Source organism: Drosophila pseudoobscura, chromosome 4 (assembly GCF_009870125.1).
Source record: "Drosophila pseudoobscura strain MV-25-SWS-2005 chromosome 4, UCI_Dpse_MV25, whole genome shotgun sequence".
Taxonomy (NCBI): domain Eukaryota; kingdom Metazoa; phylum Arthropoda; class Insecta; order Diptera; family Drosophilidae; genus Drosophila; species Drosophila pseudoobscura.
The window spans coordinates 27000484-27025083 of record NC_046681.1 but is presented as its reverse complement, the minus strand read 5'-3'; the positions used below and the strand labels follow the sequence as shown (position 1 = coordinate 27025083).

The following is a 24600-nucleotide window of genomic DNA, read 5'->3' as shown; positions in this document are numbered from 1 at the left end:
CTCGGCTCCGGCTCTGGCTCCGGCTCAGGCTCTGGAGAACTGAAATGAAAATTGAATCCAAGGAAAATAAGAGAAACCAAAGGAGAATGAAATAAGAGAAAAAAATGAAAAAGGGAACAGAGCACAGAGCACAATATAATGAAAATAAAAATGAAAAGGAGAAAAACAAGAGCTGAAATGAAATGCAATTCGTGGAGAAAATAAGGAATTGTGTTCTATTGGTGGAAGCTTCTCTCTTGGCTTTAGTTTTATGGTAGCCACCAATCCACCTTAAACCCTTCCTGCCTCAAGATCCAGCGGAAAAGTTGCAGAGTCGCGGAGTCATTAAACAAAAGGCAAACGCCAAGGCCTCGAAAGGAAGTCGGTTACGGCTTATAGTCACTTGTGCCCGCCCGGGTATAGCCCGTTCTTTTAGCCAAATTCGTGACGTTCTCGTGTTTATCAGGCTCCAGCAATTCCCTGTTCTGTTCTTTGTACGAGTGGCACGAGTATTATTACAGTTTGTGCTCTTCCTCTTCTTTTTTCCCTCCTTTTTTCCAATGGCTGGTGATGCCTTTTAGCATTTTGTGTAATTGCTTTGTGGGAAATAGTAAAAATATATATGTTTTGCATGGCTGTATGTCTTTGTAGCTCCAGCTTGGGAATACACTGTAAGAAAATATCCTGGGGGTTGCTTAAAAGGGAAAAAGAAAGGTTTATTGTACTAGAAGGGATCGAATCGAATCGAATAAATTAACATTTTTTTACCTTAATATTTCCTAGACTTTAACATGAAGCTATAAAGCGTTTAGGTTCAATATGAGCGTTTCAGAGTGGAATGAAAGAGAACCACTTCCCAAATAAAAAACATGAAAAATACCTATTTTTTTTAGGAAAAAAATCTATAGTTTATTGAAATGTTTCAAGCCCCAAATCTCTTGCAAAAAATCGGGTTAATTCGTCGAGTAAAAAAGAGTTCGGTATTGTTTGTCTAGGGCTATCAGAGAAACCCTATCAGAGTCCCTTCTTAGCCCGCCAGGCCATGGATTTTTCTCTCAGCGCTGGGTCTTTTGGTACATAATAGTTCTGTGGGCTTGGCATGACCCGGCGATGTCTTAGTGCTGACATAATTGATATGGCCACCTAGCACAGTTTTCCATTCCCCCACCCCCCGAGTTTTCCATTCTGTTGTTTCATTTTTTTGCAGTTGGCGTGCGCCAGGCCATGTACACGCAATCGAGAGCTGTGTGGGGGAGTGGAGTGGGGGAGGGGACTCTCTCCGGGGGACCTGGGCACGCAAATGGAGGATTCCAGCTGAAATGTGGCTTCTTCTGGCAAAAGTTTTGCTAACCATTCGCTGGCGCTCTGGTGGATTCCCGAGCAATTCAGTTTAAATTTAACCCGCGACGGGCCAAGTACACAAAAAAGTCGAGCCACCAGCCAGCGCCGTGCCTTTTGCCACGGGCGGGAAAGAATAAAGAACAGAACAGAACAGACACACAATTTTGGCTGAGAAAAGTGCTGCACAAATATTGGTTGTTGTCTCATCATTAAAAGCGCATTTTGCCAGCTAATTACCGCGGATAGGGTGTGGATCCCCCCACCAGCCTAAGCCGAGTGATGTATTAATTTCAAGTGAAAGTAATGTAAATCAACCGGGCACGACATTGCCGCAAAGTCAATTTCCGTTGGATTCCATGTTGAGGCCAGGCACTGGAAGGGGCGGCCAGCGGTGTAACGGTGTTCTAGCTGTATCTGAGGCAGGAATCGAAAGAGACGACCCATCAAAGAGTCGAATCACCAGGCGGCTAACCGTCATTACAATCGTGGTCGTCGTCGCCGTGCGCGCCATGAGTCGTCTGCGGCGTGAGAGTAGCCGACAAAGCGTCATCACCGTCGAGCTGATACAGTTCATAATTCAGTATCGTGCCCAGGAGACGCAGGACAAGAAGAAAAGGTTCGATCCAGCTTCAATCCTGACCTTCCTAAAATCAAAAGAAAAACAAAACAAAAGCCATACAAAGAACTTTCCATTATGTTGTCTGTCTCTGAAGCGGAGCATGCCATGCTCACCGAATGGTACTCGTTTTTAAATACAATATAATTCTACAAAACCAAAACCCCTAAACCACAACCAACAAAAAAGTACAATTAACCAACGGTCCCATGTAGTGTGAGGGTCCGAAGGCAAAACTCTAGCTCTAACTCTGTGAAATGTCAACCAACGTTGTAAATATCCGTCCAAACCGCAAACCGTTCAGTCCTGGCACTTTGGTGGGAAATGCACACAAATAAATTCACTTGAAAAATGTTCTTGCGTGCGGTGCGGCGTGGTGTGTTATGCAAGAATGATGAGATGTGTGGAACATGCCTGCCAGATAGGGTTAATGGTGTTCAAAGAAGTTATCGGTACAGGAAGTGCCCAGTGCCAGGGGAAGTGCAAAAATGAAAGTGTAATAGAATGGAAAAATATATACTAGGTATATATTTCATGAACTTTGAAATGCTTTTAGTTGAATCATTCCTGTAAAAGGATACTCTCTAAATTGCGTTGCTGTTAGCTATTACTTCCAGTTCCAGTTTTCGTGGATCATCAAGACCATCAAGACGAAGAACACCCAAAGTGATTTAAACTCTAAAGACCACACAATAGCGCTATGGCTACATTTGAAGCCACCTCAAATGCTGTGGTTCACCACCAGATTATTCACTGCGGCAGTGCGAGTACTCATATAATCTCGTGTCAGTGCAAAATGCTAATCCCAACGCCAAACAAGCTGCAGACCAGATCCTGCCAGAGCCTTGAAGTTTGTCTAATTAACCATAATTGAATATTTCGCTAATTTGCTTAAGTCGACTCGACTCTGCCTCGCACTCTGCCACAGTCTTGGCCCTGTTTTTCAGTTTCTATAGAGCGCTTAAGTGCTTTGCAGCTCTTTGGATAGCATGTAATGAGAGGCAGATGTTTTTCCAAGAACAGTTCTCTTTGATACGCAAGCAAATTCAATGAAAACGTGTACGAATGACTCCGATCTCGACTAGGAAATGCCCTGGAATGCTCTGGCTAAAATTATCTTCTGATGTAATATTTATGGGTTAACGACGTTTGGAAAATGGGAAAGTATGAGGTCTACGATAACTCTGGATATTCTACTATTTCATTCGAAGACATCATGCCTGATAATGGATGATTGAAAGACCTTCATGACTTCTTGGCCAGAATAGTTGTAATCCTATAGTTCCAAAACATTTACCCTTCCAAAGGCAGTTTTTCGCACAAGTGGAACTCAGCCTATTAGACACATAACAGCCTCCCTTATTATCCCACACTCTTTTACAGGGTACAATATAATATTTTTTAAAGAAATTTTACACGGGTCTGAAACTTAATAAGGAGGGGAAAAAAAATCTCCTCAAGGCGTTTCCATGGAAATGCATTGATTGGGTCTCTGGGAGCAGAAGGACACTGCACCTAATAGACCAATTAGTGAGGGATTTCACTATGCGAGTAGATGTGTATGCGTACGGGTGTATACTTGTATGAGGGACTCTTGCCAACGCCAATTAGGATGGCTTGATGGAAAGTTCCTGGAATGGAGTCGACGACGTTGCTCCTGGCACGTTTCGTTCTCAGTGTTGTTCCTGTTACCGTGTTGAACGAGTAGATGTTGCACCTATCCGTATATCGTAGCATGTACATACTTGGCATGCAATTAAGAAAATCCGACAAGTCACCACGCCCATGGAACCACCCACATGCCACATGCCATATGCCACATGCCACTCGATGCATGCTGCACTCTGCCTGCCTTTGTCAGCTTTTTGCTAAGTAGCAAGTTTTTACTGTACCGCATTCCCACACCACACAATCCTCAATCCCCTCCCCCTCCCTCAATATTCTCCTCCCACTCCCACTAGTTGAGATGTTAACTAACTGTAGTATCTGTAGTATCTAAAACTGTATCTGTTTCTTTAACCAACAAACCAAACTTTATTTTCCGCTTTACACAAAATAAAAACTAAAGTTCTGTTCTTCCCCGAATAAAACAAAGCAAAGATTTCCTTTTTCCGTACCAATTTTTAACCCACACAAAAAAAGTTCGGTTTATATTATTTCTTTTAACTAATTTCTTATTATATTAAAACTTAGCTTTAAACTATTTTTAATTAAAGGAAGAAATTCAATAGAAATTTCTATTTTATTTTTGTACATTTCGTGAATATTGTTTCTGGTAATTTCGTTTAACAATTAATCTAGAGAAAGTATCTTTAAATGCAGCCAAACTAATATATTGTTTTCTTTTCCCATCCGCTCTGCCCCCTACCCAACCAATCCCCCAAACCCCCTGCAGGCGCCTGGCCGACGAGGACGATGAATTATCGGAGGTGCAACCGGATGCAGTGCCACCGGAGGTGCGCGAGTGGTTGGCCTCCACGTTCACGCGCCAGATGGCCACCAGCCGCCGCAAGAGCGACGAGAAGCCCAAGTTCCGTTCGGTGGCCCATGCCATACGGGCTGGCATCTTTGTGGACCGCATTTACAGGCGCGTATCCAGCTCCGCATTGATGCAATTTCCACCCGATGTGGTCAAGCTACTTAAGGTGAGTCGAGGTCTATTCTAATCGAACATTAAGTCGATGAGGCGGGGAGAGTTCCCAGGAACGAGAGAACTTAGTCTTAGGCTAGAAGGAGTAATATATCTTCTCTATATGTACCTCTGGATATATTCAAACATTTGATTGCCAACAGAACCTGGATGACTGGACATTCGATGTTTTTGCTCTGACGGAGGCGGCCAGCGGACAGGTGGTCAAATATGTGGCCTACGACCTCTTGAATCGCTACGGAGTGATACACAAATTTAAGATTGCACCCGGCGTGCTGGAGGCATTCCTGCACCGCGTGGAGGAGGGCTACTGTCGGTACCGCAATCCGTACCACAACAATCTGCACGCGGTGGATGTGATGCAGACGATCCACTACTGTCTGTGCAACACGGGCCTGATGAACTGGCTGACGGACCTGGAGATATTCGCCTCGCTGCTGGCCGCCCTGCTGCACGATTACGAGCACACGGGCACCACCAACAACTTCCACGTGATGTCCGGCTCGGAGACGGCGCTGATGTACAACGACCGGGCGGTGCTGGAGAACCACCATGTGAGCGCCAGCTTCCGGCTGCTGCGGGAGGACGAGTACAACATATTGTCGCATTTGTCGCGCGAGGAGTACCGCGAGATGCGCACCTTGGTGATCGACATGGTGCTGGGCACCGACATGACCAATCACTTCCAGCAGATGAAGACAATGCGCAACCTGCTGACGCTGCAGGAGGCGACCATTGACAAGTCGAAGGTGCTGTCCCTGGTGCTGCACTGCTGTGATATCTCCCATCCGGCCAAACAGTGGGGCGTGCACCAGCGCTGGACCATGCTGCTGCTGGAGGAGTTCTTCCGCCAGGGCGACCTCGAGAAGGAGCTCGGACTGCCGTTCAGTCCGCTCTGCGATCGCAACAACACGCTCGTCGCCGAGTCGCAGATCTGTTTCATCGACTTCATCGTCGAGCCCAGCATGGGCGTCATGTCCGACATGCTCGAGTACATCCTGACCCCCATCGCCCCCGTACTAAAGACGAAGCCGTTGCCGCTGCTGGAGCAAGAAGGGGCCAGCCTGGTGGGCGGCTCCCGGCCCTCCGACCGTCGCACTGATGAGAAGTCCTCCGACTGCAGTGCCCCGCCCATGGCCCGCAAGAGCCTCACCGGCGGCACTACTACCAAGTTCGTAATACCCAAGCCCTGGCTTCTCTGTCTCGCCGAAAACAAAAAGATCTGGAAGGAGCAGGCCGTCAAAGGTGAGTTCCCCTGTCCCTGTCTTTGTCCCTCTCCCTGTTGCTGCTTCAGCCTAATGCTTTATTAATTATCATATTAATTGGCTGCCTTGTCGCCCATTGGACCATCGTCCCGCTTTCTATAGTCTGTACTCGAGTATTAGGCTCGTTAATTGAGTTTGAATGGCCTTCGCTTTGATCTCGGCCAACCAGCCACCCACCCAGCCAGCCATTTGTTATTAATGCTAAAACCATCTTACGCAGAGCTCTTGGATCGGCGCCAAAAGAGCGGCCATCAAACCTAGCATCAAGACCAAGCCCCGAAGCGAAAACAAAAATCTCATTTGAAACTAAAGTAAGCTGTCCCCGACACAAGTAGGGATAAAGGCAAAAGAAGTGAAGACAGAATGAAAGAACAAAATAAAAAATCTAGAATGCAACATAGAAATCATTATGGACTGAAAAAAGGAGCTCATGCTGTCAGTACTCTTCTAAATGTATACCCAAATAAATGCTCTATCGTCTAAGTTTTTCTTTGAGTCTAGCCCGTAGAATATATTTTAGAAATAACCACGATTAACATGTATGCTATTCTTCAGATGCCGAGAGCCGTGCTTTGGCCACCGCTGCAGAGGAAGCCGCTGCCAACGCCGCGGAAGACGGAGACAAGCCTGCAGCGGAAACGGAAGCTGGCGGCGAGGAAACAGCAGCAGCAACAGAGGCGGAGGCGGCGGCAGATGGCGGTGCAGCCACCTAAACATACACATAGGAAAAAAATAAAACAACAAAAACTTGAACAAAAATTAAAAATGAATTAGCAAGCACACAAACAACCACAATTCCAAATGAACAAAAGAAAATGGTATAATGTTATATACGCTTAGGAGCAACATAGAAAATATGATTATAAAAACCGCTTCAGATGCGCTCTCTCTATGTGAATGTTGGTAGAATTAGAGATGCTTAGGATCTGTAGTTGGAACAGAGACAAGATACAAGATAAATACTAAAATATATATATATTATAATACATAAATTGTTGTTGCAAGAATTAAGAAATTATTAAGGACAGGCGGCACAAAGCATATGGATATGAATACGAATTAAAGTTCCAGTTCGCGTAGAATGTACTGAACGAGTACATATGTGTATAGGAGGATGGGATGGGAATTCGTTGGTTCGTTTCGAGAAGCATTTATAGTTAGATTTGAGTTATAGGACACTCTAACCTTAACCATGACCTGTATTTGCATTAGTTTTTAGTGACATGTGGAATTTACGTAAATATATAATTATATGATTTCTATAAGTTTGATTTATGGAATTTTGTTCCAATTAAAGTACATATATTTTTGTAACCATTTCCATTGATTTGTTCTGCGTTTCTTTTTTTTTGTTTTTCTGGTTTTTTGGTTTTCTTTCTGTCTTTGCATTTAATAAGCATTGAAATTGCTCAACTTTAAGTGTTGTTTGCTCGATGGGACGACAGCCCAGAGTCAGATTCTAGCGCTGTTTAGATCTTAAGTACCTTAACTAAAAACTAACCGAAGAAATACCTGAGAACCTAGCTATACGACTTTGTATATATACTCTCCCTTAACCACTAACAGACTTCGACTTTCCTCCAAAGCAAAAAGGATTTCTAACCATTTTCCACTCTACAAATGCACATAGCTACCTATACGAAAGAATATACACTATACATATATGATTAAGGATATAATAGTCACGATTTCTACAAAAAAACATATTTATTTTTATACATGAGCGAGTGAGAGAGAGATAGGGAGGAAGAGAGAGTGGGTGAGGGCGAGAAGGGAGAAGGATTTAAATCGCAACCGAGTTTTTATTTCCTTTCGTTTGGGTTTTTCTTTCCTTTAACCAACTTGAAATGTTTTCAAACGTTTTTCAAAATGTCTGATAGCGGGACCATTCTTTTAAGATTTACCACTGTTCTTTACTACCAGTGCAGCAGAGTGAAGCCGGGTGCAGCAGCAGAAAATGGGGCCGAAAATGAAAAACAACCAGCCGTAAGCAACCGTTAGCGAAACCGGGCAGAAGGAGAGTCAAAGGGCAGTGGTAAATGTGCTTAGCAGTAAGGTACCAAATTATCAGCTGAAATTGGGATCATAGCTTTATTAAGGTAGTCAATAAATGTACGAACACGTGGCAAGCCATACATACCCGTACATGTATGTATGCAGGATGTGTATAGAGGAAGGAGAGCATGCCATATCTACTGGTAGCTACACAGCCACACACCACACAATAAAAGACAACACAACACAACACAACAGAATACACACAGCAAAATAATCTACTCCTAACCATTAAAGTACATATAGCAACAAGTATATCTATTACATATATAATAACAAAACCAAAAATATAAATACGAGCATGTATCTTAATGTATATCAAACTTGAACGCTCAAAGCGATACGCATATATACATACATATATATATCGGATATATTTAGAAAATCTCTCATAAATCTGTACAAAAATTCGTATATAACATAGAGTTAGTAGTAGAGGAAAATGTTGTGCAAACTTCAACCGAAAAATGTTGTTATTAATCTCAAACTACAGATAAATGTTTAACAAACTATTCGAACATGCATACATACGAGTATGTGGAGATATATGAGATTAATGATTCAATGTTATTAGCAAAATGTAGCTTAGTAGTAACATACGAGTAACACATAAATACATACATATGTACATTAATACGTATATGTATATGAAGACCCTACGTACATACATATGTACATACACGTATGTAATGCCAGACAATGCAAACCACTTTTCTGAGAAGTTTCCAAGCAACTTTCAAATCAATCCTAGCCATCCTTTTAACCTTTTCCTTTAGCTGGTGAAAGAATATAACATACATACAAGCATACTAAACACTAAACACACATATATAAAACTATATAAGTTGAAAGCAATCATTACATTTAAATATAATATATTATATACATATATACTATATGTTATATGTAACAACAACTAACAAGAGTACATTTTGTGTAAATAAAAGTGGCACAGGATGCAATATTTGATTTAGAGCATTAGCCGAGCACAGTAACTAAAAGAGCCACAAGAACCCCTCCTCCCCCAGTCATCGTATCCTATCCTATCCTACAGTTTCACATAATACTAATATACTGTAAATAACTTTGTTTCATCTTTTTTCATTTATTGGCCAGTTATTAATTATGTATCTTATAAGCTAACTAATGTGTACTTAAAAAGTTTTCGCAAAACCAACTAAAATCAAAAACCAGAAGAAAAGCCTACTAATGAAATGTTTTTAATTTTCCTACTACGTTAAACTCAACATTTAATTATGCATATTCAAATGTGTGTATTTATGGGCCTGGCTGGTAATGGTGAATAGCGGAAAACCCATTTGAGATAAAAGATAAAATGAATATGGCTGAGATGTATGCTTATTACAAAATACTTTCAAGTAAATTATAATAACACCATATGACTTTTAATATACTAATAAAATTCTTATTAAACCTAATCAAAATAACTTTAATTAGTGTTCGACCGAGGAAAATATATAATTTTATCCGAATAGCAGCAAATATTTTGACCACTTTTTGAACAAATTAACCTTTTTTTGATATATTTATTTGAGTAACTCCAGCAAATTGCGAGTAGCTAAAGCCAAGCCAGCTTCCAAACAGTTTTTAACAGGTATTTAACTTAGGCGCGCAGTTCAACTATGCAGTCGATAACATCGAAAGTCGATTGTTCGGACTTGCTCAATGAGCCCGTATATTTCGGTATTTATTTTGTATTATTTTCCCTGGCTCAACTCAAGCCGTTATCCTGTTTAATGAAAGGGGCTTACGTGGGCTAAGGTCGTTTTTATAATCGGTCCGGTATATTTTGGAAATGAGGCCGTATATTTCGGTATTTATTTTACTCTCGAAATCGGTTATAGGGTATCTTCGAATTGTCGAATTTCTATCTTCGAATCGGGTTTTGAATCGGTAGCAACAATTTCGTAGTACCCTAGGGAAAAGTATATAATAAAATAGAGAAAATATTTCTTATCTCAAGCTCCAATGAATCCCCAATCTGAGAGAGCAGTTTGGAAAACAGTTTTTCATATTAATTAATGAAATAGGGTATAAATACGCCTATACTCATAGAGGATACCTGTTGACCAGCAACAATGACGTAACATTCCAGGCACAGTTACGTTTCATTCTGTACACACGTACGTTTTATGCTTTTACCTTTTTTGTTTAAACCATTTTTTAGACAAAATCAAATATAAGGGAGTACTTAAAATTAGCCAATCTTGAATGAAATTGATTTATCAATCGTATAAAATTACGTGGGCATGGCTAAATGTGCTATATAGCTGGGAATATACGACGGAAGATAAAAAACGAGTATTTATTGGTGAATAACCGGTTGACAACAATGATTACCGGCAACACTAATTTTCATACCCTAGGGAAAAGGATGTTATAGAGTTGAGAAAATGTTTGTTATCCTATATACAAGATACTAATAAATAATGAATATGTCCAAAACACATCAATTTGTGAAAAGGTCTTAATAAATTACGTTTCATCTTCATATGAAATTATCGAAATAGGGTGTACAAAGGCCTATACACGTATCACGTCTTGATGTTTTTTTTTGTTGAACTATTTTGTTTATGCCTTGCTTTAGCCAAAATACAATAAAAGCAAAGACTAAAGACTAGCCAGTTAAGTAGAAAATTGATTCGTTAATCGGATAAAATTATGTGGGCATGGATAAAAGTTCTATCTAGCTAGTAATATTCCACGGAAGACCGAAAACGAGCAATATGTAGAACTTGAATTCAGTATATGTCAGTCAGTATATTTACGGTATATTTCTTAAATGAGACGGTATATTTCTGAGGGTCGGACGGTATATTTTATAGATAAATCCGCGGTCACACTACTGAAAACGAAAAACAATGAAAAAATGTGTGAAAAGTGTTTAATTAATTAAGTTAAGTGTCAATCAAGTAAGAATCACTTAATACAGGCAACCTGGCTGCCAAATCTGTGGGGAGGAAGAAACGAGAGCCATAAGCGTGTCGTGGGTGTTTTTCCTCAGACTGCGCTGCCAGCGACACTTTGCCGACGATGAAGCCAGCCGTTCCATTCATTCATTTATTCATTCATTCATTTTTGGACCGTGATTAATGTAGAGCCCACCGTTTGACAGTGTGATATAGTAATCTAAATCTGGGCCATCAGTTTTTGGTGACAGTAACACATCACTCGCCTAACGAATCAAAAGTCACAAGCCACCCAGCCCCGCCCCAAGAAAAAAGCGAAAACCAAAAACTGAAGAAAAAGAGAGAAAAACCCACAAAGACCTCGCCAAATTAGGCAACCTGCAACCCACCTACTGTCGGGTGTCGCGCCCGGCCTGCTGTTGTCGTGCCTGGGGTTAATTAATTTTTGCACAATAATCCGGCTGGCCTTTAAGCTGGAGCGATATTCCGCTTTTGGGCAAACAAAACAGAATCTTATCTCCGAATAAGAAAAACGTAACTAATAATGAGTGTAGAGCCGCTAGATAAGAGTAAACCGAGCAAATGGAATCCCTTTTCTAATTGCCTATCTTCTTTTGCAGTGCATATTCTTCGGTTCGGGGTCAGCAGCGTTCAGTAGTAGTAGCGGCAGGTTATTGTGGAACGATACAAACGCCAGCGCCATGCTGATAGACAACCAATCGGTTCACCCAAGACGACCAAGTGCCAAAAACGAGATCCGAGCGTGAACGAAACGACATCAGAACCAGAGCCAAAGCCAGGACTAAAGACAGAGAGACAGCAAATTGCATTTAAACTGCCAACCCACTCCAAACTACTCCAATCATCCATCAATCATGGGAAACAAGAACTCGTGCTGTGCGTACTCCAGTCCGCAGTCGGACCGCAAGTCCAAGGACATGCCGCCAGTGTTTGAGGAGCGCCACCAGCTGAATCATCCGCCACACACCTCGCAGCACCAGCTGGACGGACATCATCATCATGGCTCCACGGCGGCCGTGCACCATCATCATCATCACCACCAGCAGGGCAGCAGCGACAATTTCGAGAATCAACAGAATCTGCAGCACATCTCGGAGCGAGAAGCTTTGGAGGGTGGCGATGAGGATCCATCGGTGGATCCCTCGGCAGCCACCATGTTCCTCGAACGCTCGAAGGTGGAGAATGGCGGCATGACGCGGAAGCGCTCTCAGCAGCAGATTGCCCAACAGGCGGGCAGCATTGGAGGCGGTGGCAGCACACCCGGTGGCAACAGCTGCGGCGGTGTTGGCGGTGGCATGAAGAAGAGCTCTTCCTGCTCTACAATCTACCTGGACGACAGCACTGTTTCGCAGCCAAATCTCAAGAACACCGTCAAGTGCGTCTCGCTAGCGATTTACTATCACATCAAGAACCGTCAGTCGGATCGGCGGCTGGACATATTCGACGAGAAGATGCATCCGCTGACGCATGACCCAGTGCCCGAGAACTATGACACTCACAATCCCGAGCACCGCCAGATCTACAAGTTTGTGCGGACGCTCTTCAATGCCGCCCAACTGACGGCGGAGTGTGCAATCATCACGCTAGTCTACCTAGAGCGACTCCTCACCTACGCGGAGATGGATGTTGGGCCATCCAACTGGAAGCGCATGGTGTTGGGTGAGTACATCGCATGAAGCTGGAAGCAATCTACTCGAGATTCCATTTAATAATCCCTGCATCTCTCCAGGTGCCATACTGCTCGCCTCTAAGGTGTGGGACGATCAGGCTGTTTGGAATGTGGACTACTGCCAGATACTCAAAGACATTACGGTGGAGGACATGAACGAGCTGGAGCGACAGTTTCTGGAGCTGCTGCAGTTCAACATCAATGTGCCCTCCTCTGTGTATGCCAAATACTATTTCGATTTGCGGACACTGGCCGAGGCAAATGAGCTCAACTTTCCCACAGAGCCGCTGTCGAAGGAGCGCGCCCAGAAGCTGGAGGCCATGTCGCGGGTGATGCAGGACAAAGTCACAGCCGAGGCTCTCAAGAATGGCATCAAGAAGTGGTCCTCCATGGACAACATCAGTCAGGGCGGTCCGCGTCGCAGCGTGGCCATATTATCGTGATTTATATTAGCTTACTAAAAACAAGAAGAGATCTGTATTCTGTAGTCCGTAGTGTGTCCGATTGAGCAGAACTGCGAGTTTTTCTTTTTGTACTTGAGAACTTCAGTGATTCATTTTGTACTTCATTTCGTTTGAATAGCAATAGCACCCAGCAAGACACACAAAAAATACATAATATATATATATATATATACATATATGTATATATACATACAAACGTTTTAGCCACACGTCTCGAATTAAGGACCACTTTTTATATATACATTCGAGCAGTGTATATTCTTGTAAGCGAAACTACCGATTGCAGTCAAGGATTTGGATGATTTTAACAGAATATAACCTACTAGAACTACAGCAAAACTTTGAGAAGCGAAGCGCGTAACCAATTGCCAAAACGAAACGAAAAGAAAAACAAAACGAAAACGAAAACCACAAGAAATAGAAAATTCTTTGTAAAAACAAAACAGCTTAAATATTGTAATTGATTCAGACAGCCCTATGGCATCTGGCAGCAAGTTAATCTCAAGACTAGATCTAGATCTAGACTAGATCGTGAAACTATATTTTTTTACATCACTTACATTATTTCCCTGTACATTTGTTACGAATTTAATTTGTTTCCCCGCATTTTCACTTGATATAGTTTTGTGTGATTTCTTATAGTTTCCATTTAGATTTATACGATGCGAGATATATAGCTTCCCCCGATCAGGCTTAAGGCACAAATTGATAAATATGTTTTTTTATGGTTTATAGCATTAGAAAACAAAGAAAATCTGATAAGAAAGCACAGCGCAGCGCAATATTAATCCAAAAGATTTGTGAGTAAATTTATGTACTAGAATAGACATTTAAGGATACGTGCGTGTGTTTCCAGCAACATTTTATAAGTCAACCCAATTATTAAAATGGTTGATCTAACGATAAAATTAGTTTAACGTATTTTGTATAAGTATTGGCTGGTGGCGGTCGACACGGATGGTACAGCTGTAGCTGCTGCTGTGAGAGCCAATGGCGCTAATGGAGCGCCGCCGATCAAGTTGCCTGCTTCTGCGGACGGTACGGGTAGATCTGGTTCTGATTTTGGTTGAGGTACCGCTGCTGCTTCAGGAATCTAGGATGTTATGCGCGAACTTCTGTAGGCGTACCAACATTCTACACCAGCTCCTCCCTTCTCGAGGGTCTCCAGCTGCTGCTCTGCATGTAAATAATCATGATGGTTACATCAAGCAAATTGCCAAAAATCGACCTCATTTTCGTAGTCGAGTCGGCATCATTTTGATACCGTTCGACAGGCTGGATCCTCGCGATCCTGGGAGAGGTGGTCCTTCGCCGATCGGCCCATAAATAGCCGAGATATAACCTCCCGAAGATTTGGATTTGCGTGTCATTAAAATACTGGTTTTTTCTTCAAGCTATATCTCGGCTAAACGGCACCCGAGCGGGGCGTGGCATGTCATTTCGTGACCGGGAGAGTCCTGCCAATCGATTGGCATCAGAGAAAACGACATCCATGTCCTCACGATTTTCGCAAATAATCATGATGGTTACATCATGCAATTTGCCATAAATCGACCTCATTTTCGAAGCCGAGATTTTGATGCCGTTCGATAGTCTGGATCCTCGCGATCCTGAGAGAGGTGGTCCTTTGCCGATCGGCCCATAAATAGCCGAGATATAGCCTCCGAAAGATTTGGATTTGCGTGTCATTAAAATACTGGTTTTTTCTGCAAGCTATATCTCTGCTTAACGGCACCCGATCGGGGCGTGGCATGTCATTTCGTGACCGGGAGAGTCCTGCCAACCGATTGGAATCAGAAAAAAGGACTTCCATGTCCTCACGATTTTCGCAAATAATCATGATGGTTACATCATTAAATTTGCCAAAAATCGGCCTCATTTTCATAGTCGAGATTTTGATGCCGTTCGACAGTCTGGATCCTCGCGATCCTGGGAGAGGTGGTCCTTTGCCGATCGGCCCATAAATAGCCGAGATATAGCAAGTCCTGCTAATCGTTGGTCATCGGAAAAATTGCATACATTTTTTTACGACCATCGTGAACTCTACATAAATCCTACATCGATTTAGCTACACGAATTAAATGCGCCATCTATATCAGTAATTATGAACCGCAACAGTAGTTATCTCTATTTGTCAATGAAATTTCTCCGTAGTTTGACCGGCGCCATCTGCTTGTGGTTTTCGGCTATTTTACCAACTTGCAGGGCTTCAACCGTCAGCTATTTTTCTGGGGTCTGGCAACGCTGTGCATAAACGAACATAATCCAATGCGATTTTTAAAATTCCAATACCGATTAATTTCGAAACCTGCCGTGGGTCTGCCGGACTCCAATTCCGATTCCGTTTCGGCGTGTTCTCTGCCGTAAGGGAGAGGCGTCCTGTGCTTCTCCCAGATTAAGGGCGCATTATAATATCCGGATATCATATCCTGCGTGGAATTCAATCACGATGGCGAGCTGCAGGTAGTGCCATTTAAGGTGGTGAGGAACATGAGCCGCTCAATTAGCAGCCAGCGCGCTGCAGCGGAACCGACGCGGACGCAAGCTGAAGCAGAGGCTGCGGCCAGACAAGAGGCGGAATCGATCATGGGAGGAGGCATCGACCAGGGAACGGCAACAGCCGAGTTGTCAAGCAGGAGTCCCTGGAGGAGAGCTCCACTTCCGACGCCGAGGAGTAGGCGGCCGCTGCGGCGACGAGGAATTCTTGCAGTTCCTGGCGGTGGCATCAGCATTAACCGCATCAATATCCACACAGGACTCGACCTTAGATAAGGTTTAGGCTAAGACTTTGTGTATTTTTTAACCCGAATACCAAAGAAAGCCGCCTCGGGAAATCTGACTTTTGCGTAGGCCGTCAGAGACAAAACTGTACTTTCTTCCAGGAACTCCTCCCTCTCTCGCTCTCACTCGCCTCGCTAATGAAGATGTTCCATGTTTTCTTTTTTGGCCAAAGGGAGACGCACATTTACGTGGCCAAGACAAATGTGATGCCATTTATAATCCTGGCAAAGAAATGCCTCAAATTGGGGCATGGCTAACAAAGAAGAGTGCCCCAGTGAAACATTTGTGGGTCAGCGAGTATGTGGGCGTGGTCTGAGCATTTTTTCGACACTTTTTTCAGGCGAAAACCTAATTAAGACGTCGCTGACGTCCGAGACGCTGCGAAGACAGTGCAAATGGGTTTCTGTTCTGTAATCCTCACCAGCAGCGGCAGCAGCAGCAGCAGCAGCAGCAGCAGTAGCAGCAGCAATAGTCGCTGGAACGCGGATCGCCTCCTACTCTTTGGTCACGGCCATTGGATCACGACGGACGACAAGCGACGACAACTGCGAGCGAACGACCTTTCTAATGCCTTGCCACTGCATAAATCATGGCCCAAATGGCGGCCGGCCACCTGCAGCCGAAGCGAAGCAAAGCAAAGCGCGGCGGCGGCTAATAAGCCGCAGAGAGAGATGCAGTCAGAAGCTGTAGTGCAACGGGAACTGGAACGGGAATGGGAACAGTGGCATGGGGAAGGGGCATGGGCACATTCACATTCAGCGATAAAAGTTTAGTCAAATCGGAATTGAGATTTCACTAGAAAGAAAGAAAGTATTGCTCCACCCACAAACGAAAACACAAATAAGAAAAAAAAGATATCCCCAGGAAGAAGAGCGGGAACAGAAGCCCCAGTAAAGCAGCACAAAATGGCTGCCCTGTGGCATGCACCCCGCCGTCATCGAGAAGAGTGTGTGAAGCAGAAGCCTCTAATTAAATGGGTGGATCTGTTGAATGTGTGGCTAATAACCAGCAGACGGCTGCCACATCATGCGGCAACATCCCAGACAGACAGCCAGATGAGCAGCAGAAGCGCAAAAACAAACCGAGAGCCAAGAGAACTGACTGAAAGGTACATTAAAGGACAGGTAGGGCAGTAAGAGAGAGAGAAGATGCGTTTCCCTCTTCCGTGAGTGCGGGGATGCTGCAAAATACTCATAAATGTAAAGGCACACGTACCTCGACATCAATCATAGAATCCATATAAGAAATACTGTGCTAACAGGTTTGTATTGCTGTAGATTCATGCAGTAGCCTTACCTTTTATTTCCCATATCTTGTGACTGACCAAAAGGGCCGCCTGCACACCTGTTGCAAGCTCCAACGCTGTACGAGTATCTCTCTCTCTCTGTCTCTCTGTTTAGCCGCCATGTTTTTTTCAGAGAGATTTGCATGAGATTGTGGTGTGGAATACGATACAAGCGATCGTATGGTATGGAACGTATGCAAGTATGAGAACACCCCCAACAACATCTTGAGATATGAATATTTTATGAGGCATGTGAGGAAACCGGCTGCGCTTGGAGGCCACTCTGAAAAGCCTCTGAAGTGGCAGACAAATTGTTGCCTACAAATCAATTAAATTGCTAATCAACAGCGACAACAAACAAAACGGCAGCCACAGAACCAGCAACAACAAAAACAACAGCTGTGGTACAGCAACAACAACTGTGTTGCAGCAACAAATCGTGTATTAGGCTCCACAATTTAATGGAGCCACATTCCAGAGGCAAAAGGCTAGAAGCCATTGTTGGGCCGCCAAAGCGACCGCAAGAAATGCATAAACATATTGCAGATTGGGGACCAAGAAAACACCGCTGAAAAACACCGCGAAAAAGGGGCCAACACACAAGACAAAGCTCGTGGACTCGGACTCGGACTCGGACTCGGACACCGGACAAGTGCACCGCACTTAGATCCCAACAGGATGGTAGAGGGGATCACCGTGAGGGCGGAGAAGGAATCGGAATTGGAGTCCAAGACCCAAAACAGAAACAGAAGCAACATGGAAACACCGCAGGCGGCATTTGACAAAAAAATAAATAAACTACGAGCCACAGACTCGTATTCGCACGATATGTGGCATATACTCGGTCGATAGATATACGAGTGCAGAGATATATCGCTTGGTAGGGGGAGACCTGTCACAGCATTCACAGAGAATGGTAGATAACAAGGAGATTCGATGGTAAATAGGGAGAGTGTGAAGTGATGTGATGCAGAAGTTTGAGAGATCTGATGAAAAAGAGAGGATATAGTAATTGTGAATTTTCGGGGATAATTTGTACTTGTGTGAGGCGATCATTCATTTAATAAGGGCAAAAACAAGTCCGTTGTCAAGAGCAGAAAGAACAAGAAAGAAAGTCTAATCAAATCTGGATGGAATGGATCCAATTTTGGCCGCTGCTTCCTTGCAGACCCAGAGGTACTCTAAGGTATCATCCTCATATGTTCTCTAAAATGTTCTCCATTGGATTACCGAAAAAGACCTTTTTCAGTTTTTCAGCTGTGCTCTTTGGGAAAATTCTATTAACTGCTGTGTTATTACACTTTTCGGTAATCTGGTTGCTCAGCACCAGAGATTTCATACTTTTAATCTTCTTTCAGAAAGAGAGAAATGTCTCTCATACATGTCCGCAGACAGAAGACATGTACAAATGGAGATACTTTCAAATTTTCGCACTTTAAAGCTAGGAAATATTAATAATAACAATGTATGTTTTCAAACGGAAAAAAAGAAAATGGATCTTATGTGTTACCGCATATCTCATAGTTCTTGTCTGAAAAATTTGGGAAAAAACATGTCTCTTTACGTTGTGCTGCCACCACCACCACCCACTGTTCTAGCGTTAGTGGTTGGTGCTGCAGTTTGCAGTTGTCACCACCATTAACAGGAGCAGCGTCGGGGCGGCAGCAACTTGCAACTTGGCCTGCTTAGGTGCTGGCTGAGTCGCTGTCGAAATTCATTCAATTCAAAGCGAACTGAGCCCGATCCAGTCCCAGGCTCAGCCTCGGATTCAGATTCAGGCGCGGACCTGGGGACTTGGGGAGTCGGTTCCAGTTTCAGGTTACACCACGCATGAGGCTTTTCCATGTCGTTCTCCATTTGTCGCCTGGCACTTTTCTAACTGAACGAGAAACGAGAGGGCTTAACATCGACGCGCTTGGTACCCTATAAGCTATGAGTAGAATATGGAACCTCAATATATATTTGATGGGAATTCGTGGGATAATTGACAGAAATGCAGGGATGAAATGGCTACAAACTAAAAAATATATTTAAAAGAATATTCTATAGCTCTGAAGATAGTTCCTGTCGTTGGGTTTTCAAAACCATCATAGCCCTCTCCTCACAGGGTACCAGAAAAAACGGCGCTTGCTCTATGAGGGAATGGGAGATAGAGAGAGAGAGAGGTAGAACAGGGAGAGCGGAGGTGGGCAGAGTTAGGAAGGAGTGGAGTGGTGGGATCGGGAGGGGAGGGCAGAGGATGAGAAGCGTGAGAGTCGACAACAAACTGCGCCTGCGCACGCGTTCAATTAGCTGCAAATTGCAAATCGTGCGGCGCATGCGCAACGTCCAACGTCCCCAATGCGATGTCGCCACAAACGGCGGCAACATGTTGCTGGCTGCAACACCAGCACTGCAACAGGGAGGAGAGCCCCAGTGCCACAGCAACAGCCACAGTTGCTAATGTGTTGTCAACAAAACTCATGTTGACAGCAGAATCGAAAATATTTCATTTCAAATTTGCTGCCGCTTGTTGCAGGTGTGTTTGAGTGTGTGTGTGTGTGGGAAAGAGAAAGGCAATGATGTCGTGGCAAGGAGGTGTCGATGTCCACTCTTAATTGGGGGATTCGGGGGGGTGGGTGGGTAGTGGGTAGGCCTTGAAAGAGAGACACATCCTGTCTAAGCGGCTACCGCTACCATAACTCACCCGCAGAGCAGCAGGCAGCAGTAGGGGCAGGGGCAGACAGCTGCAGGGGCAGCGGTAGCCACAATTTGCATCGGGGCACTGGAATCGAAGGATGGGAATCGAATTTCGAGCAAGAGATTCGAATGTTTCTTTGTTGAATGTTGAGTGAATGATAACTGACAGTTAAAGCAGGTAACGGGAGGAGGGAGGAGGGAGGTAGCCCCAGAAGCCGCAACATGTTCCAGTGGTGTCTCTGTTTGCTACAGATGCTGTTTCGCCGAGAAACGGGGTATATCCAGTATTGCTGCTGCTAGGAAGGAGTCATTCAAGAAAGTCTTTTATCCATAAGTAGATCTGTGTAGGATCTCTGAATGGAAAATTGAACATTTAACAGTTTTCAAAACGTTAAGGGGTCTAAGGGGGTTTGTACAACGAAACGATTCTTATATGCAAAACGAAAAAAATAGATGACTTATTGATGCATTGACATATCATTCACATCACTATCAGAGCCATTGAGCGTGTGCCTTCTTTATAAATAATTTTGTTTCAACCCAACCTCAAAACCGGAGCCAGCCTGAATCTATTCTGTTTCTTTGATTACACTCTTCGTCGTTATTTCATCCGATTAGTGGGTATCCTGTAGTCGAAATGGCTCTGCCACAGAAGGGAAGCTGTGTGTTTTTGCTTTTTGCTTACTCTCGAGTCAAATGTCAATAAATATTGGTCAGTCGCATTCGCTGTCATTGTCATGGAGGCCAGAAGCCTACAGAAGCAACATCAGTAGATTGGAATGCTGCCTGCCTGCCCCTGGAATGATACTCTCGAAGATTCCGAATGCGCGCATAAATTCTATCAAACAAGCAAATGGAAATATTAAGGAAATTTAGCATCCGATCCAGCCGAAAGGGTAACGAAGGAGGAGTAGGAGTTGGAGTAGGAGGTGGCTGGGCTTTTGTTTATGCGCTCAAAAGCATTCGCCGCCGCCGACAATTTTCGAGGCGCGGCAGGCGCAGCATAGAGTCAAAGGCTAGACGCGATTGCCAGAACCAGAGCCTGCCGCAGAGTGGAATCTATACTCCGGCCCGAGGAACCAACCGCAGAGCCACATACATCATTTTCACACCGAAACGCAATTGATGATGATGAGGATCGGATGAGAGGATGCATCGGAGGATGGGGGATCTCTGGGGCCTGCGGCTGTGCCTCTGTCTCTGTGGCAAACCTCAAGGCGAGAATTATGAGCGACAACACGGCAACAACAAATGACTTTGAGAGTGAATTTGCAGCTAATAATTTACACAAAAGCATTTTTAATCATCGAAAGCCAGTACCAGTGCCAGCCAAAGAGAAGCTGCTGCTGCGGCAGCGAGCGACGGCCAATAAATTGCAACGTGCCACAGCAACAAAGTAATCAATCAGCGCGGTCAATAGTCAATGATCCCGCAGAGAGGAGCAGGACGGAGCAGGGAGGAGCGATCGAGCATCCGATGGAGGTGGACAGAGGTGGCAGAGGTTGCATTTTGGACCACTGTGTGGACCACTGGACCACTGGCATTGTGTCAGTCACAACGTTGCAATGGGAATGCAGCAGAATGTTGCATGCCACAGAGCGGAGATGGAGATGGAGATGGCGATGGCGATGACGATGACGATGGCCAGATCATTGATAATGATCAGCAGCGAGCGAGCGGCTGCATCTGTGGCAAGAAAACATCTAGAGTGCAACCTCCTCCAAATGAGAAATGAGAAAATCAACTCCAAAGCTCAAAGTATGCGTAATGGCCCCAGGGAGCAGCGTTGAGACTCCGCGCTGCTCTGCTCTGCTCCTCCAGTGGGGGCCGCTGCGGGCCAGATTCCGATTCCAATTCCGAGAGAGATTCAGCCAGTGCAGTGGCAGAGCCATAGCCATGTCGATAGATCGCCAGTGAATCTGCGATGAGAAAATGCGTCATAAATGCGTAAACCCGACGACAGCAGCTGCTGAAGACTGGAGAAAAGGGGGAAATCTAGCGATGGGAGGGATAATCTAAAGGAAATAAGAGTCTAATAAGTCGTTTATATAAATAATGGTATTTAAGCATACTGTAGTACAGATCTTGGAGCCCATATGGAGGATTAGTGAAAATTTGTATAATGATCTTTAAAATGTTAAAAAGCATCGACAAATAGAGAGATATAAGTCTAGAGAGATAAGATCCCTACCATCAAAGAATGATTACAGCGAGGAAGGTGAAAATGAGTGACTGTCTGGAAAAGAAATCGGTAGAAATTCGGTTGGGATAGAATAGATAAGGTGTGGTCTGAATCAGAGGTGTCTTTGCAGAAAGAGGTACAGTCACGTCTCGAGAATGCCACTCACGGTCACGTGACGCGTCCATCTCTATCCGCGGAACACTCCTCATGCATCGCATCGCACATCGCATTGCATTGCATTGCATCGCTTTGGCAGTCTTCATCATATTTAATGGTTGTGTGATAATATGCCACGTTTGCTGCCGGTTGCTGTGTGGATGCCACTGGCTGTTGCTACTGGCTACTGGGCTGCTGCTGCCGCTGCTGCCCCATGATGCGGCCATGGCATGGCCATAAAGAGTCCGAGTCGCCGAGTCCGAGGCAGTTGCAACGCAAAACTCAATTAAAGAACGCATTGCAGCAGTCCATGATACACCTCTCTCGCTGTTGTCTGTTGTCTATCTTTCGCGGCGGATGATGATGATGATCCCTCCTCGCCAAGATGATGATGAACAACTGACATTGAAGTGCCAGATCGACAACTGAACGAAAGAGCCATGCTCATAAATATGGTTGCAACTGCAACTGCAACAGCAACAGCAACAGCCACAGCAGCTCCATGCAGCATTTCGCATCTCTCGTCGCATCTCTGGATCGACTGCATCCATACATCCATCCATCCATTTGCTGTTGTTGTCTACAACTTGGTTATTAGTCGAACGGAATGCTGGCGATGCGCGTTAATTAACTCATCAATTTTTTCATGCCCCCCCTCTGCCATATGCTGCCACGCGGAGGATCTCTGCTAGCAACTATCTGATGGATGCATTTACTCCTACTTATGCATTGTCTCCTCTCTTCTGAGTGCACCCAAAAGGATCAGATCAGCGTAATCAGCGTCCGTCCTGTGACGATGACACAAAGCCGTGGCAATCCAATCAGCTCGTGTGAGGTGGCATGCCACATGTGGTGGTGGCCTCTTGTTTCGAGGCAAATTAAGTACCCTCTAGAATGTAGTTGAAAATGTCTTTAATAATGACAGCAACTATGTGTGGAACTTGAAGAGCGCGTAAGCATCCATGGGCTTCGAGAGAGGGAGATGGCGATGGCGATGGAGGGGTTGTAGTAGAGCTCGAGGGAGGTGGCACGTTCATGTGTCGTCTGCAACTCCTCTGTGGCACAGGAGATGTGTGCGTGTGTGTGTGTTTGTGCAATAATCTGGAACGTCATTTTTATTGCTGCCACTCGACTGTGGCATTGGCACTGGTACCGGCACTGGCACTGGCATTGGGGCATTCCTCTGCTCTGCTGAATCCTCTGTCTGCCTCTGCCTTTGAGAGGAGCAGGATTGTCTCTCAGCCTGCTCGTTGTCATCTTAAGCAATCATCTCATAATCGGCAGTGGCAGTAGCACACACTGTGCCAGAGGCAGTGGCCACTGGCAAACAGCAAATCCCCACCAGAGCCCACAGGCCAGAGCATCTACAGGGAGACAGACACCACACACAGATCTTCAAAGAAAGATCTACGCGCCCGGATCTGGAGCGCGCCTTTTTGATTGATTGCAGCGGACGGACGTTTTTGTCGCTGCTGCTTTTGGTGTTAATAATAATTATTATTGAACGAAGATGCTGCTGCTGCTGCTGCTGCAGTTGTTGCAACGTTCGTCGATCTTCTGCGATGCAACGAGAGCGGAAGCGACGATCTGTTCATGGGCGACAACGTGAGAATTCTCGACGGTGATGGTTTGTCTTTGTCTCTTTCAATGGGATTGCTCTGATTTGATGGGGAGCTCTATTCCTGCTGCATGTTGCACGTGTGGCACAGGAAGTGTTGCATTGCCGTACCTATGGAGTGTGGAATTGTAGAATTCTGGATTTTGTTTTCGAGATATTTCCCCCTCTTCTACCATTCTCCCTACAACTATCTATACCTTCTCTTTCCTTGCAGTTGTTTTGTGCTATTTGTGGGTCGCCTCAAGGACACCGCTTCCCAATCCCTATTTCGAAATGGAAACAGCCACGTAGCCACGTAGCCACTCAATCGATTGGAGCCAACGCGATCGCCATCGCAAGCCACAGCACTCCAGAGAGCCTCCAAAGAGGGGAAACTGCAACTACAACAGAAAACAGAGTCTAAGCCCAAAAACAGTGTGCCACATGCGGCGTTGTGGCTGGTCGGCCATCAATAAAAACTTGTAAAATTGATTACAACAATATTCCGTTTGCTGTTTTCTGCTGTTTTCTGCTGTTTCTCTGATTTCTGTTGACCAAAAAAAGTTGTCGCTATAGCGACAGTGCCCCTCCCCGTGACACTGGACTCTCGGCTCTCGGCTCTCGATTCTCGGTTCCATATCAAAGTCGTGCGCTGTCAAATAATGAAGTTGCCAGATCAACAAAAACCAACAGAAAAACTGCAATTGGAGGGAGACCATGGAGCTGGGAGCCGGAGATCTGGTGATCTGGATGGGGGTCTACCTGTTGGCCCGATGCTGGGACTGGGACTGCGACTGCGACTGGGACTGTGGCTGCAAATCGTGCAGAAGATATCAGTGATCAACATGTTGCACCATGGCCATGGCCACCAGAGTCCGCATCCCTTTTGTTCAGCAGAAGAACATTCAACATTCAACAAAACAATTGCAA

At 44.7% G+C, this 24600-nt stretch overlaps 2 protein-coding genes across 12 annotated transcripts in view; both read left to right on the top strand.

The window, feature by feature from the left end:
• Pde1c (Phosphodiesterase 1c) overlaps window positions 1–7178 on the top strand; it is an 84726-nt gene extending 77548 nt beyond the window's left edge. For 8 of the 10 annotated variants that reach the window (XM_015180852.2, XM_015180849.2, XM_015180855.2 and 5 more), the window contains 3 exons: window positions 4332–4581; window positions 4730–5831; window positions 6407–7178. In XM_015180852.2, the coding sequence (XP_015036338.2) occupies window positions 4332–4581; window positions 4730–5831; window positions 6407–6564 (1510 nt within the window). In that variant the 3' untranslated portion in view covers window positions 6565–7178. Of the gene's footprint in view, window positions 1–1302; window positions 1937–4331; window positions 4582–4729; window positions 5832–6071; window positions 6335–6406 lie in introns of those variants that run through there. The other 2 variants (XM_015180845.2, XM_015180854.2) reach the window with 2 other exon arrangements.
• Window positions 7179–10780: 3602 nt separating this feature from the next.
• Window positions 10781–13699, top strand: CycY (cyclin Y). 2 transcript variants are annotated; one of them, XM_015180844.2, is made up of 3 exons: window positions 10781–10839; window positions 11457–12516; window positions 12587–13699. In XM_015180844.2, exons 2-3 carry the CDS (start codon window positions 11712–11714, stop codon window positions 12967–12969), a joined length of 1188 nt encoding a protein of 395 aa, XP_015036330.1. In that variant the 5' UTR covers window positions 10781–10839; window positions 11457–11711; the 3' UTR covers window positions 12970–13699. The 2 variants fall into 2 exon arrangements, with proteins under 2 accessions (XP_015036330.1, XP_001356958.1); XM_001356922.4 differs by lacking the exon at window positions 10781–10839 and adding an exon at window positions 10876–11370.
• The last annotated feature ends 10901 nt before the right edge of the window (window positions 13700–24600 follow it).

What these genes read in the sequence shown, in the direction of transcription:
- CycY (XM_015180844.2), top strand. Translation starts at nt 11,712, where the DNA reads ATGGGAAACAAGAACTCGTGCTGTGCGTACTCCAGTCCGCAGTCGGAC. An exon ending in CTGGAAGCGCATGGTGTTGG is followed by an intron (nt 12,517 to 12,586) that starts GTGAGTACATCG and finishes GCATCTCTCCAG; the next exon opens with GTGCCATACTGCTCGCCTCT.